Source organism: Tenrec ecaudatus, chromosome 17, assembly GCF_050624435.1.
Source record: "Tenrec ecaudatus isolate mTenEca1 chromosome 17, mTenEca1.hap1, whole genome shotgun sequence".
Lineage (NCBI taxonomy): Eukaryota > Metazoa > Chordata > Mammalia > Afrosoricida > Tenrecidae > Tenrec > Tenrec ecaudatus.
In genome coordinates, this window is record NC_134546.1 from 47,760,712 (window position 1) to 47,776,981 (window position 16,270).

Consider the following 16,270-nt stretch of genomic DNA (forward strand, 5'->3'; position numbering starts at 1 on the left):
AAGTAAGCCATCTCTGTGAGATGTCAACTAAGACCATGTCAAAGAAGCACACCAACATATGTGGTCCAAGGATTGTAAATTATATAATCCATATCTGTAGGAGAGAATGGTATCAGAGCTAAAATTGTGAAAATTTGGTTTTCAGAAGGCAATGGATGACAGTACAAGTCCAAAATACTTTTACAGGAACCATGCATGGACTAAGCCTTTGGTGGTTCCCTTCTGACCATAGTTGAGAGATGGAAATAGCCTGGTTATCAGAGAGTATTGGAAAGAAAGTTGTAGTAGATTAAAATGATAAGTCTGACTTGAATGGTTAATCCCGTGCCATTTGATCTCCCATTTGATATATTTGAGCTTGGTCTGGTTTGTAATATTTTCTATTTATTTTCAAAATTAAAGCTTATTTCTGTTGTATTTTGGTATTTTTGGTAGCATTCTTGACTCTGTTATGTGTCTTTCTATATTTTTCAATATATGAAGTCTAGTTTGGATGACTATAGAGATATTAACTAGAAAAGGATTCTGGGGTGTATGCCAGGGGTTGCAGGGCAATAGAGAGCTGGTGTCAAGGAGTACAAGAAGGAAGAAAATATTTTTTAAATGATTGTGGTAGTGATTGTATAACACTGCTTGATATAACTGAACTATTGAATGGTATGATGTCTTATTATGTCCTAATAAAACGTTTTAGAGGGTAATAAAAGAAAAGAAACTGAAATTTTCTCTTGATTTTTAAAATAAATAAATAATAAAGAACAGCTTAAACAAATTTAAGAAATTTTCAAGTAAAAGAGCTGAACAAACGGTATTCAAGTATGTCTTGAAAAGTTAAAGTATAATCATGAAGTTTGCAAAGACCTAGACTTAGAAAACAAACAGGGAAGAACATGTTCGGCACTCGTTAGCTAGAAGAACTGGAAGAAGAAAGAAAGTCAAACCTTGAGCTGCAATATTCAATGATTTTATGTGTATACTTGATTTATAAGCCGACCCGAGTATCAGCCTCGGCACCTAATTTTACCACCAAAACTGCATTAAAAATGTGCTGAAAACCTCGGGCTTATACAAGAGTATACACGGTAATTATCCCCAAAAGAATTGGTCTACATTCAGACATTTCAGGAGGTGGCATGTGATGGACAACCAATGGTATTGAAGGAAGAAACCAAGCAGTACTGAATGCATTGGCCAAGGGATCAGGAATTGATGGAAAACCAATGGAATTGAAATGTTTCAACCAACAGATGCAGCACTAGAGTCACACACTTGTCTTTGCCAAGGAATTTGGAAGATAGCCGCATGGCCAAATGACTGGAATAGATCCGCATTTGTAAACATGCCAAGGAAAGGTGAACCAAAAGAATGTGGTAATTGCCATACGTTATCATTAATTATAGCATGCCAGGAAATTTTTGCTGAAGGTAACTTTAAAATGGTTGCAGAAGGACTTAGGGAATTGCCAGAAATTCTAGCTAGATTCAGAAGAGGGCTTGGAACAAGGAATGTCGTTTATGAAGAATGAGAAGCCCAGAATGCTTAATTATATATATGCAGAACCTATACATAAATCAGGAGGCCGTTATTTGAAAAGAACAAGGTGATAGTACATGGTTTAAATCCAGAAAGCTGTGGGTTAGGGCTTTATCCTTTTACCATATTTACCTAATCTGTATGTTGAGTGAATAATATAAAATTGATTAAAGAACATGTCAAGGATTAGAGGAAGACTTATTAACAACTTGAGATAGGCAGATGACACAACCTTGCTTGACGAAAGGACTTAAAGCACTGATGAAGGTCAAGGACGACTTATAGCATTTAGTTTTGAGTACGCAACTGCACAAAGCTAACAAAAATCTTTACAACTGGACCAATAAGCAACAACATGATACACAGAGAAAAGTTGTCAGGGATTTCATTTTACTTGGTCCCACAATCAGTACCCTGGAAGCAGTAGTCAAGAAATCAAACAAGGTATTGCATTGGTTAAATCTGTAGCAAAAGATCTCTTTAGAGTGTTAAAAAGCAAAGGCGTTGCTTTGAGGATTAAAGATATGCCTTACCTAAGCCATGGAATTTTCAGTTGCCTCCTATGTATGCAATAGCTAGAAAATGAATACGGAAGACAGAATTGATGCTTTTGAACTATGGTTTTGGTAAAGAATATTGACTATACCATAGACTACTAAAATGTACAGCCAACATGTTCTTTAGAAACAAAGATGATGACTCTTTTTTTTTTTTAATATACTTTGGGCATTGTTTCAGAAGGGACCATTACCTGGAGAATGACTTCATAACTGGTACTTGAGAGCTTCAACAACAACAAAAATAAGGAAGATCCTCAGTGAGATGAATTAACACAGTGGGAACAGTGGACTCAATGATTGGGAGAATGGTGCAGGACCAGGCAGCGTTTCATTCTTTAGTATGGTTGCTATGAGTAGGAACCAACCTGAGAGCACCTGACAACGTAGGACAGGTGTCCTCAAACTATGGCCCGCGGGCCACATGCGGCCCCTGCCGAGGACATTTGTCTGGCCTGCCAGGTGTTTTTGCCTCATTTTGTTTTTTTACTTCAAAATAAGATATGCGCAGTGTGCATAGGAATCTGTTCATCGTTTTTGGGTTTTTTTAAACTATAGTCTGGCCCTCCAACAAGCCTGAGGGACAGTGAACTGGCCCCCTGTTTAAAAAGTTTGAGGACCCTTGACATAGGAGATACTTTAAATAACTAAAACATTTTTAAGATTTATTTTGATGCGTAATAAGCTGAGCTTTACTTGAAGTAGAAATTTTAATAAACTTTTTAAAATTACCTGTTCGGTAATATAGCTTAGCTATTTTGGGGTGATCCAGGACCATGATAGGTAGCACTTGCCTATAGACAGTACTAACCTCCTGCCTACAAGATTCTAACATTTACTCTAGTAACATTTACTATTTGCCTTTATTCAAATTTCTAAAGAAATATATAACTGGGTAGAAATTTTGGAATATGCTGCAAGGTATAGAGCAAAAGATAATATCCTATCATTTTCTACCATACACTTAGTAATTTGAGATCTTTTACCCCAGGGAACAATTTTATATATAAACTATTAGGTAGCTGCTTTTTTTACTCAAAATAACGTTCCTTTCTCTGTGCACTCAATGTGACAGCCATAGTTTGAGATAATCTATGCTTTCTCATCTACACTCATCTCCTTCTTCGCAATGTAAGAGTCTACCTAAAGCCAGGCTTTTTCTTGATTTGCATGAATTGGGTGGGGAACCAAAGGCCCAAACTGAATTAGCCCAGGCTGGGCAAGAGGCCCAGTCTCAACCAAATGCTAACACCATTCGAGATGTGATTCCCTCCTTCCAGCTTATTGACTGTGTGTTAGGCCAGCTTGACTAGAGAAACAAAACTTAACCCTCATGTATAAGAAAGATATTCATATCAAAGAGCAATTGTATTTTGAGAAATCTGCCCAGTACAGATCAAGTTCATAAGTCTGACATTAGCCCATATGTCTGATACTACTCCATAAAGTCCTCTTCAGACTCACATAGCATATGCAATGAGGCCAAATGCAGGAAGATCACAGGCCGGTGATGCCAAGTCTTGTAGATCCAATGGTAGTGGATGCATCTCCAGACCTCTAGCTACTATCAGCATGGCTGGAAGTAGGGTCAACAGGAAGGTCAAGCAGAGAGTATGGCCCACCTCCCAGGAGAAAGAGAGGAAGTTCCCAGAATCCTCATGAGAAAGTCTACCCACAAGGAAGCATCATCAGGCTAGACTCCACCCATTTACTCTTAATATCAAGTTGATACAAGATTATGTACCTACCACAGACTGTATCCCAGATATTTAAAATCTTAGGATAGGTGGAATATTGCAGTGGACTTAGAAAATAGCTGTAAAATAGGTGGCAGTGAATTCCAGCCAATGGTCTATTAATCTCCGAAAATTTTATACCATTTTCTACTCAGCTGCTTAAATGTAGGATCATGTGCTCATAAAATTAATGATTATAATAACTTGGCCATGTTTAAGACTCTGGTATCACATAAACGAAATTCTACTCCTATTATACTTAGCAGAGTCAACTTGCCTTAATGTCTATATTGAAGGGAGAATACTAAGCACACATGCATGTTCACATAGCTACACTAATGGTCTTTTAATTTGAAGTGCCAATAATTGTCTCTTTGGGGATGGTTATAGGAGATCAAAATGAAAAATCTGACTTGACCAGTTATAACTTTGGCACTTGATTTCTCTCCCCAACCCCAGCCCTGTTACACTGTGGGCTTGATCTGGTTTTCAGTACATTTTTTCATAGTGTGGTTTATCTCTGATGCATTTTGTCATTGTGAGTAGCCCTCTTGAATTGTTGTTGTATGTTCGGTTTTTTGGCATATGAAACCCAGGGTTGATGAGCCTACAGAGACAACAAGTAGAACAAGGGTTCCTGGGAGGGATGGACGGAGGCGTGTGTGGAAGTGAGGAAGGGGGATGAAGTGTAAGGGGAGCTGATATCAAGGAGTTCAAGAAGGAAGAGAATGATTTGAAATTGATTATAGTAGCAGTTGTACAATATTGTTTGATGTGATTGAACTATGGGATGGTATATCTGTAAGATCTCCCTATAAAAAGGTTTGGGGGGAAAGAAAAATGAATTGTCTCTTTTCTCTCCTGAAGTAAAATATCTATAGATCCTAGTAGGTTCTGATTGTTTCTTTTCAGGAAATTTGGCTAGCATGATGAGGATTGGCTTTCAGAAAGGTAATTTGTAAGAAATCATTAGTTTTTCATCTCTTTACAATGTTCAAATATTTTATTTTGCAGGAATTTGCTATAAGCAGAAATATCCAGTTGGGTGATGAAAAGGGTTTAAAGTTCCCCTCCGTTTGGGATTGGTCTCTTCAGTTTACAGCAAAGGATTGCACCCTTTTCCACAACCCTTTGTATATTGGAAAGAGCACGCCTTGTATACGAAACATTTCTGTGAGATCCTTTAAGCGGACAAAGGTAATTACAGAAACGCACCAACAATATGAACCTGGTGCATGCTCACAGAACCATTTCTTTCAGAACAGAGAGTGCTAAAATAAAGTCACGTCTCACAACAACATGGCTAATACAAATTATTGAGGGTGCCTTCACTGGCTGAAATTCCTTTCTTCACATAGTTGGGCCTCCAAACCCTGATCAAAGTGTGAGGCTAGCAGGGAGCAAGACTGAGCTAAAAAGCCTTAGCCCTACACCCTTCCACTGTTCATTCTTGCTGGGGCTATCCATGTCCGAGGAATTTTTTTTTAACCCCGAAACAAATTAATGGAAAGAATGTGCTCATCTCCCCACCCCCATGCAGGCTAGTGTCCATAGCTTAGGTAGCATTCACACACAAAGCTACATTCTTGTGGAGAGGATTTGGATGCGTATAACACATGCCCCCTCCCCTGTCCCCTGGGCCACAAACAACAGAAATGTAGGTAAAGGAAAACAGTAGCCAGTGTAAGGTATGAAAATAATAAGAATTTATTATTTATTAGGGGCCCAAAAGGGTGGAAGGGAAGGGAAAAAAGAGGAGCTAAACCAAGGGCTCAAGCAGAAAGAAAAGGGTTTGAAAATGATGGCAACATATGTACAAATGTGTTTGATACAATTGCTATATGGATTGTTAAAAAAGCTGTAAGAGCCCCTAACAAAAATGATTTATTAATTTAAAAAGTTATCTGAACCGAAAATACTAGTTTTTTATAGTGTTAATTTTTGCCACTAGACTGACTTTTTAAAAAAGGTGTATTGCAAAAAGATAATTATAATACATCTGTCTCCTACACAGAAAAGCTACAGCTCCACCCTACGAGGAATTCCATCTTCCTTGAAGAATGGGATCTTTGCTGATCAAGAATTACTTCCCAGGAGGAATTCATTGATAATAAAACTAAAGCCAGATCCATCTCAGCAAGTTGAGAGCCAGAATAGTGGTGTGGAGCAATACTTCAGAGATTGGTTCTCCAAACCTGCTGACCTACATGGCATCCTATTACCACGACTATCAGGAGCACATATAAAGCTATGGAAACTATGCTACTTTCGATGGGTCCCTGAAGTCCAGATCAACAGAGGTGGCTTCATCACTGCCATTCATCGAGCCTCCCTCCTGGTAGATGAGGTCAACATGCTCAGCAGGTTGCTGCGGCAACAGCGGAGCCCTTTGCCAGCGTGCTGCTCAGATCCTGACCAGAGCAGGGTGTATTTCCAAGCCAGCAGCCCACAGACCACTTCAGGGATCCCCGAGTTCCTTTCTTCTTCATTCCCATTTTCTCCTGTAGGCAATCTGTGCAGGCGAAGCATTTCAGGAACGCCACTAAGCAAATTTTTAAGTGGGGCCAAAATATGGTTATCTACTGAGACATTAGCAAATGAGGACTAAACTGTCATATTAATTTTTGAGGGAAGATTTTTTTTCCCTCTGAATTAAAACTTCTACTCTAGACATTTGAAACTAGAAATTTTGCATGTAAGAATAATAGTTGAAATTTGCACTAATATTTAAAAACATGTTGTCAGGCTGCTTTGTTTTTTTAAATGTAGGTATACATTTTTTATCATATTTCTTCTTGCTGTCATAGGCCTGTTTTATTTTCAGATGATTTGCAGGCAGATGTTGTTGAGTGCGGTCTAGTAGTTTCTGGCTCACAACAACTCTCGGTACAACAGACAAAAAAGTGCCCAGTCTTGTGCCATCCTCAGTTGTTGTTTGAGCCCATTGTTGCAACCATTGTGTCAGTCCATCTCCTTGAAGACATTCCTCTTTTTCAAGCATGATGTTCTTTTCTGGGGATTTGTCTCTGCTGATAACATGTCCAAAGTACATGACGTGGGAGAATAAATCTCACTGTCATCACGTCTAAAGATCATTCTGGCTGTACTTTCTCCAAGAAAGTCCATATTTTCATGTTCTACAACACAATAGTTAAAATTCATCAGTTCCTCAGTTTTTCATATTCGTTATCCAACTTTCATATGCATATGAGGCTATTGAAAATACCATAGCTTGCAAGCAGATAGTCCCATAATTTGGTCTGCAGCCATTTTTCCTGCCACCTATTAAATCAAGTGACATGTTGTATTAGACAAATAGGCAGCACAATACCTCTTTCTTTAAAGAGTTGAAAAGCTAGGATCTCTTTGAAGACCAAGGTGTGCCTCACACAAGCCATGTTATTTTCAGTTGTCTAATATTCAGGTGAAAGTTGGACAATGAATAAGGAAGACCACAGAAGAATTGATGCACTTGAATTAGGGTGTTGGCAAGAAATTTTGGAGTACCAAAAGAAGAAACACATTTGTCTTGGAAGAAGTCCAGCAGGAATGCTCCTTACGAGATGGCAAGACTTCTCTCGTATATTGGACATATTATCAGGAGAGACCTATCTCTGGACAAGGCAATCCCCCTTGGTAAAGAGGAAGACCCTCAAGGAGATGGGTTGACACAATGGCGACAACAGTGGGTCAAACATGACAAGATTTGGGAGGATGGGCTGGGCAGTGTTTTATATCGGACTGCTGTGGATCAGAACCAAGCCCACAGCATCTAACAACAGCTAGAAGTGTGTGATCATCAGGTTACCAACCCAAAGAAGACAAGGGAAATTAAGAAATTAGTGTTGATAATCCTCAAGATGTGGTATAGGAACAGGCATAATATCAGTAAAATTAACCAAGAGTTGGAGTCAACAAAGAGCACATTTCCAGAAGCATCTGATACACCTCTAAAAGGTTGTTCATAGTATTCGTGTACTTCCTGGTCACTTTATGTAACCCCTAATTGAGTTCAACTGATGGAGAGTTTAGTGTTCCAACCGCCATAATTATCACCTTGTTTAGGACTTTAATCCCTTTTTTTTTAATCATGGTTTTTCTTCATAGGACTAACATGAACTATTAATTTTAAAGCATTTGCTAAAGATAGATAATTAAACTTAGAAGTGCCTTTAACATTAAGGTATGAACCAGACAGAGGAAAATGTTTTGTAAAATAGTGTTAAAATTCCGCTGCATATTAGAAACAGGTTTTTTACACTAAGTTCCACACCATTACCAATCTCCAGAAATCCCTAAAGATATCTTTCCCTCTGGAAGCCACTGATGCTAATTTCATGAAACTCCTTGGGGCTATCCATCAGACAGACACCGATCCAGCTCAGTCAGGATTAGTGTGGGGAGAGTGTCACCCTACACAAGGAGAATCCAGCAATCCTGTCACTATGTGCAGTATGGAAACCGTTCTTGGCACTTCCTTTGGAAAAAAAATGAATGCAGTCATGGGCCAGGTCAGAAGGAACATAAGTTCCTTTTGTCTCAGATTCTTAAGACTTACAGACTATTTGGAAAGTAAATATGTAGCACTTTCAAAATCACATCGCAGTCTATCCCCATGTGTAATTCCTGGCTGGGTATAGCAGGAGAATGAGAATCAGGCAAAGGTATGTTCTTGGTCCCAAATGCCCTTGTTTTCAAGTTGTATGACAGGAGCCCAACCACAACTATTGGGCCAAAGCTAAAGTCTCTCATAATAGTGATGTTTAATATCTTTCCCTGTTTAAAAGAGATATTTTAAAACTTAACTTTATGTAAGGTTTCTTATTGCTATCTTAAGAATTTGAAGGTTTTTATATAATATAGTTTCCTTTGGTAAAAATTTGTTTTCCAAATACTGTATTTTTACATATAGCATTTTCCATTTGGATTCTTTGCCTTTTAAAAATTTCTCTCTCTAAATTTGTAAAACCAGAAAATTTTTATAAAGTACTTTAGGAAACTCAGCCTAGGAAGAAATCCAATGTTTATGTCCAAGTGTACCTTAGAAAATAAGGGCTATTTCCAGTTATGCACAGATTATCATTGTCGTGACATTTTTTATAGTCCCTTAGCAAAGACCATCCCCACCCCTTTTACAGAGCCACAGTATGCCCTGCTATTGGAAAAATGATGATTGTACTATTTTTATTCAGCTGCTTTATTACAAATTGCTCTAAATTCATAATTTGGGGAGAAATGGGTTGAACAATTGTTTAACTATTTTCTTTCCTCACACATTCATTTGAACTCCATATTTTGTTAATTTACAAGTTTAAAAAGGTACTATTAATATTTTAAAACAGAAAATATGCCTATTTTTGTATGAAAATCAAATGTAGTAAAGTACTTGTGTAACTTTTTGTCAGTAAGTTATATCATGATAGTGCCACAACTTATACAAAATATGAAAAACTATAGCAGCCTTAAGTCTTGGTCATTATAAATCTCTACTACCACACAGAACACTATGGTGGCAATGTACACTAACAAAGAGAGCCTAAAACTCAGTTTCCCCAATAATCCCATGAGAGGAGCCCATGTTAATAAACTACCACTCAAATAGCAGACAGCCTTGTGGACTGGCAAGAGAAAATGTTAATCTAAGTGAAAACTGTTCAACACATCCTTTCACAAAATCTGCTTGTTGCGGTAAAACTGGATTTTAAGAAAACAAAAACCTGTGTGCTTAAAACTGAGTGTGACTTGAGTTAAAGTAGTGTTAGCCTGAAGATGGTTGCCTGTTCAACAGTGACAAATGTGAAGGAAATTTGGGCTGCTAAATAACATTTCCACAAAAGTTATCACTGTTATGAAATTATCTGCAGGAATAGTGATTGAAGATTGAGAGGCTTTTTCTTCCATTTATATGGTGTGCCATCCACTCAACCTTTTTTAACTCTCTAAGGCAGTGGTTCTCAACCTTCCTAATGCTACAACCCTTTAATATAAGTTCATGTGGTGGCGACCCCCCAACCATAAAATTATTTTCGTTGCTACTTCATCACTGTAATTTTGCTACTGTTATGAATCAGGTGACCCCTGTAAAAGGGGGTTTGGCCCCCAAAGGGTCATGACCCACAGGTTGAGAACCGCCGCTCTAAGGTGTAGTGTTACACCACATTCCTAACCTTAATTCAGTACTGGTTGTATTTAAGGAGTCCTGGTGGTACAGTAGGTTCCAAGTTGGGCTGCTTAACTGTAAGATTGGTGGTACAAACCCACTGGTTGCTCCAAGGAATCAAGACAAAGCTCAGCTCCCCCAAAGATTAGCAGCCTCTGGCAGTTCAACCCCACCCTACAGCATTGCTGTGAGTGGAACTGACTCAGTGACAGTGAATATGGTCTTGTAAATAAAACCATGTGTATTAATGGACCATATGCTAACTCACCCTTCCAGCCAGTGAAGAAATGAGTACATAATATTCCCCCAAGAAGACCTCTGGACAAGTCTATGGGAAACTAGGATCCTGAGCCTGGTCTTCTGATTAACTGTATTCCCCATTGATATTGAAGCACAGCCAAAGAGCCCTGTTGAAAGTGTGCTGTCTATATGGACAGCCTAATGTAGTCCTTAGGGATGTTTCTAGAAGGAAAAGGAGCAGTTGCTAAAGAAATTGGGATTTTGTTTGTAACCTTAAATAATAATAATGATTTAATAAGGGCTGACTGTATAAAGCAGTACAGAAAACATTTTAGTAATTCATTCTAAGAAATTCTATTACAGTTATCAGAAAGAATCAATGTGCCACTTTATAAAATCTCTGGAACTGTGAGTCCTCTCGTGGGTTTTCCCCTGCCTTTTTCTAAGCTAATAAATACATTCAGCTCCCAAAAGAGCTAGGAATGTCTTGACTTTGTGGAATAGAGTATTCTCAAGCAGATACCAGACTGTACAAAAGATAACTATTGTGATGTATAATGTATAAACCATTAGGTTTACAGAAATAAAATCACTGTTAAATGTAGTAATGCTTTGTATTGTTGAAAATCTTGTCATCCAATGACCAAACAATTTTATTTTCTGTTTTTCAAGTTTCATTGACATATAATACACATAGCAATTTAATGGTTTAATTTTAAAAGTTCTGCAATGATCTCCACAATCAGTTTTAGAACATTTTCCTTGTCCGAATTAGCTACCCCTTTCCCCTCAACCACCTTTGCTATAGCCCTAAGAAACTAGCCAGTTACTTTATTATATGTTTATCTATCCTGTATTTCCTGCCTGGAAAAAACATGTAAGACAACAAAAAGTAACAGGAAAACCTCAAATCGAAAAGCAGAAAACATTGAAAACTAGAACAAATTTTACATAGGTCAAAGGGAGAACACATAATAAAGTGTTAGATGTTAACATTATTGCATCTACTCTACTTCCCAGTGGGCTCTGCTAGCAAGGCTATTTATAGCCCTGGTCAAAGCTAAGAAGGGGCTCCCCAGAGGCTCAATCCCTGTGGGGACCCCAGCAAATGGACTGGGGCTTTCACTGCCATCCACAGCCGCCTGCAAACCAGGGTGCTCAGAATTTAAGCTGACACCACACCCTCCTTTGCTGTCTTGCATTTAGTTGCTTATAATTCTTAGATTATACAGGCTGGTATATTTCTTCTATGTGGATTTAGCTGACACCTCACTTGAATGGCTGCTTGTTTTAAGAAAAGCTTTTAAAACCCCAAACACTGTTACTTGCGATAACCATGCACCTTCAGATTTCTTCACCATACTTTGCTAAAGCACCCCACCTTCATTGACCTCTTCTGAGGGCAAATATCCAATAGGGCCATGCATTAAGAACTAATTGGATTCAGGCTACACAAACAATCCTGATTTCGTAGCTCTTAACTCAGGCCTTTGCTCTTGGCTCCAACTGGGATCACATGGCAGACTTCTACTTCAGCACCCAACTTCTGCAGTTCATCCAACCAGATCATTTGCTTAAAGGAGAGACGATCGTTGGGGCCTTTAACTTCTACCAGCTGAAAAATATGTTTTTAAAAATAATTAGTAGCTAACAACCATTCAAATAATTATCATTCTCAGAACTCTATATTATTCTAAAACATACAAAGAGTTTGGGAGGAAAATCAATTTTTTCATTTCATTTCTCTAGGAACATTTTAAAGTCCTCCATTCCACCCCCATACACACACACACACACACACACACACACAGCCAGTAAAGTCAATTCCAACTCACTTTAACCTCATGTGAAAGAATTGACCCATCAGGATTGCTAGTCTGTAATATGTATGGGCAAACACTTGTATGTCAGTTTGTCATACTGTGGTGACTTGCATATTTATGTGATGATGGAAGTTATGTCACAGTATTTCAAGTCCCAGCAGGGTCACCAAAAGTGCCCAGGCTTCAAGGAGCTTCCAGACTCAGAAGAGACTACAAAGAAAGAATCAGCAAATCCTGAGAAATTAGCCACTGAAAACATTTTGAATAAAGAGTGAAACATTGTCAGTTACTGGAAACCTCATAGATAGCAGTAAAAATTAACAGAGATAGTGCTGGAAGATGAGTCCCTCAGGTCAGAAGACACTCAAATTATGACTGAGGAAAAGCTACCTTCTCAAAGTTGAGTTGATCAGTAATATGGATGGAGTAAATGCTTCCGAATCTTCTTTTGCCATTTTGCAATTCAAAATGAGCTGCAAACATCTATTAATAATTGGAACTTGGAATGTATGAAGTATGAATGTAAGAAAATTGGAAGTAATCAAAATGGAAATTAACACAAGATTAATACAGGGATCATGGACTTACTGGTATTGAGCATTTCAAATAAAATAATCATGGTTTATTATGCTGAGAATTATAAAGAGGAATGATGCAGCATTCATTGTCAAACAGGACAATTAAAGATCTTGAAGTACAGTGCTGTGATAGGATCCAGTCAATAAAATTATTACTCAGGTTTATGGGCTAACTTCTAAAGGTATTGATGAAGAAATTGAATTTTTTACCTTCAGTCTTAAGTTGATCAAGCATGCAATCAAGATTCATTGAACATTAGTGATTGGAATGCAAAAGTTGGAAACAATGGGGGAGGAAAAGTAGTTGGAAAATAGGGCCTTGGTGAGAGACATGAAGCTGGAAATCACTTGATACAATCTGGTAAGGACAACATAGCCGATAACTTTTTTAACAACACATGGAATACACACAAACCAAATGGAATACACACAAACCAAATTATATCTGTGAAGCAAGACAATGGAAACATTAAGCTAAAACAAGGCAGGGGTTGACTGTGCTACAGATCTTAGGTAAATTCAGATTAAAGCTGAAAAAGCTCCAGAAGTCCGTTGGAGCCAAATATGACCTTAAAAATAACAAGTCTGAATTTTGAGAACATTTCAAGAACAGATTTCATGCATGAATACTAAGGACCTGATGAGCTAAGGAATGACATCAAGAATATCATACATAAAGGAAGCAAAAACGCCAATGAAAAGAGTAGGAGTCTCAAGATGGTGTCCAGGTAAAATCACCTACCCAGTGCTCCTGTTGTTAAGATAGGAAATTAGAGGTTAAAGAGGCCAATATTGGCAGGCTGGGGGAAGAACAACGGAAACCATGTGGGAAGGGAGACAGTGGTGGGTGTGGGATTAGGACCACCTTTAGCAGTTTGGGGAAATTACTGCACACTGCCGGGTCTCGGATCTTGGGTGCAGGGAGTGGTGGTGCATGCCATCCCTCTGGAGCTGGAGAGCCCGCGGGCAGACGTGGTGAACTTAAGAGCATTGCAGCTAGCCCTCCAATTATCTATCAAGGGGGTCACAAGAGTGGGGGAAAAGGGAGGGTAAAAAGGAGGTGATACCAAGGGCTCAATAGTAACTAGAAAAGAATGATGGCAACATATGTACAAATATGCCTGATACAATTGATGTATGGATTATAATACGAATTTTAGGACCGACCCCTCAATAAAATGATTTTTAAAAAAGCCTCACTCCAGCACTCCGCTCTTTACTCCCCTCTCCTATCGTGCATTTATGGGCTTTGCACCTCACCTCCCTGCCCAGGAAAAGTACAACTGGTCTTCAAGTGTGGGTAACAAAAAGTAGACACTAATTTACAATGAGTGCCCCTAGGCTATTTACCAACAGCAGATCCCAGATCCCTGGAACACAGCCTATGGAGCCATGCAGGAGTGACCGTAGGGCAGTCAGTAGAACTCAAACCCAGTGAGCCCCAAACCTACTCGGCAATCTAATCTCCCTTTCCTGGGGGACAGCATAGCACAGCCCTGATACCAGGACACCATGCAAGACCCTGAAACAAACAACAAACAATGCAGTCATCAAGAGGCTGTGTTCCTTTTATAACTGGGATCTAAGCCACCAAAAGGCAGGAAAAAGCACCAGAGCCAAAGTCCATGGCCTCAGCCAAAAACAGGTTTTACCACTTTGGGCTTGACAAAGAGTCTTTGAAAAACTGTTCAAGGACCACACAATAGTAAGTCAGCAAAACAAACCTTCCACATAAGACACTGGCCTGCTGCGTAAGACATTACTATACTTCATCCACCTAAGCTACTTAGGTAGGCAACAGGAATAGACCACAGCCCTCAATGCCACTTGACCACCTCAACCATCCCCAATCCCTTCTAACCTGATTCACCAGAGGTACATTCTCTCAAGGTAACGAACTCAAACACAAGAATACAGCTCTTACAGCCATACTGTCACCAAATCATACCCCAGCCTGAATCTCTCCCCCTCTGACACCCTACAAGACTACAAGGCAGGAAAAACATCATACCACCAAACACTATCCCTACGTAATATGGAGGGTCGACGGGGACCCTATGGATTCACTCTACTCCTTTACCCAACCACGATAACCTCTGGGACCTGTTCCTTTTACATCAGCAACACACAACCTCCTTTAAACTCACCAAGTAAAATTGCAGCTTTCTAGGCAGAAAACTGGCTCCCAGTGAGACAAGACACACTTGAACTCAAGGCACAGCTAGCTCCAGAGAGTTGTTAGAACTATTCACATTAGCTTCTGAGAAAGAAAACACGGGGTTCTTTTCCCCGCCACAGGAATTGGAACTCAGCGTTACTCAGCAACCTTCCCAAGGTAAGGTAGCCAGTGAACACGGGGTGCAAGGTAGCCAGTGAACACGGCAAGGTAGCCAGTGAACACGGGGTGCCACTGACCCTACCCAGACAACCTTTTGAACAGAAGCCCTTCTTCACAGGGCACCCACAATCATATCCTATATCTACCTTGGGGTGGTACATAAAGAGAGAACTCAGACATGGGCAGCACCCTACTATAAAGGGGCCCTCTGTTACAAACATAAATAATTAAAGGTCTGCACTCTCACAATTTACAGAGTTGATAAGGGACTGTGGTAAATTTAACAAACTCATCATGCACCACAACATCTAAGACCTGCTTCCTTCACCTTGACAATACCTATTCACCAATTTGCCAACTAAATACATATCTCCCATAACCCTCTGCCCCCACGTCCTAGTGCTCTTTGGTCCACCTGCATGTAATCGGCCTGCCCAGTGCCACTTTCGCTGCTCACAACAGACCTAGCACTGCTGATAGCAAGCAGAGGCTGAAACTGTTCTGTGCACAGTCCCTTGAGTAGGTCCCCCCCCAATGTGGCTGGTTAGCACCAGCACGTGCTGCATGCAAATGGTCTGCACAGCATCACCCATGCTGCCAGCAATTGCCCTGCACACCCTGCCTGAGAGAGGTCTCCAAATAAAGAGCTATGGTTAACTAGGTAGAGAGTCTCCAATGAGATAGAGATGCAGCTGAAACCCACAGTGCAGCTGGCTCCAGGTCACTCTAAGAATCCTCCTACTAGCCTTGAGAAAGAAATCACAGGGCTCCTAGACTCCCAGGAAAATGGGGCCAACCTCCACCAAAATGCCATGCAGACAACCAACATCAGCAGCCACGACAAGAAATCAAGAGAAACAAAAGACAGTATCTGAGGAAGACCTGAAGCTAGCGACATACCTAAAAGAAGACTGAACCACCAATTCCTTGAGCCAGAATTGACTTATGGCCGTGAGTTTGAGTAGCTGTGCTGTTATTCTCTTGCACTTTAGTTCTATTATATTTTTATGAATCCTGTAATACAATATTATTTTTCTTTATACAGGTGATTAATAAGGAAAAAATTTATGCTTGCTTATGTATACACCAGGAGCCCTGGTGGTGTGGGTTTAACAAAGGAACAAGTGATCCAAAATTGATGAGGTGGAGGGTGTATGCGGCCTGGTAGGGCTTGATCAAGGGCAATGTAACCAGAGTAATTACTGAAACCCAACGGAAGGCTGAGCAGGATAGTGGGACAAGAGGAAAGGAAGAGGAAATAGAAGAAAGAACTAGAAGGCAATGGGCATTTATAGAGGGTCTAAA

General features: G+C 39.6%; 2 protein-coding genes across 5 annotated transcripts in view; one reads left to right on the plus strand and one right to left on the minus strand.

Annotated features, from left to right (window-relative positions):
- MTMR10 (myotubularin related protein 10) overlaps positions 1-10,798 on the plus strand; it is an 85,155-nt gene extending 74,357 nt beyond the window's left edge. The window contains exons 15-16 of the mRNA XM_075535875.1: positions 4,841-5,023; positions 5,841-10,798. Coding sequence (XP_075391990.1) covers positions 4,841-5,023; positions 5,841-6,434 — 777 coding nt within the window. The 3' untranslated portion in view covers positions 6,435-10,798. The remainder of the gene's footprint in view (positions 1-4,840; positions 5,024-5,840) is intronic.
- Positions 10,799-10,837: 39 nt separating this feature from the next.
- FAN1 (FANCD2 and FANCI associated nuclease 1) overlaps positions 10,838-16,270 on the minus strand; it is a 44,057-nt gene continuing 38,624 nt past the window's right edge. For all 4 annotated transcript variants that reach the window (XM_075535873.1, XM_075535872.1, XM_075535874.1 and 1 more), the window contains one exon: positions 10,838-11,841. In XM_075535873.1, coding sequence (XP_075391988.1) covers positions 11,704-11,841 — 138 coding nt within the window. In that variant the 3' untranslated portion in view covers positions 10,838-11,703. The remainder of the gene's footprint in view (positions 11,842-16,270) is intronic.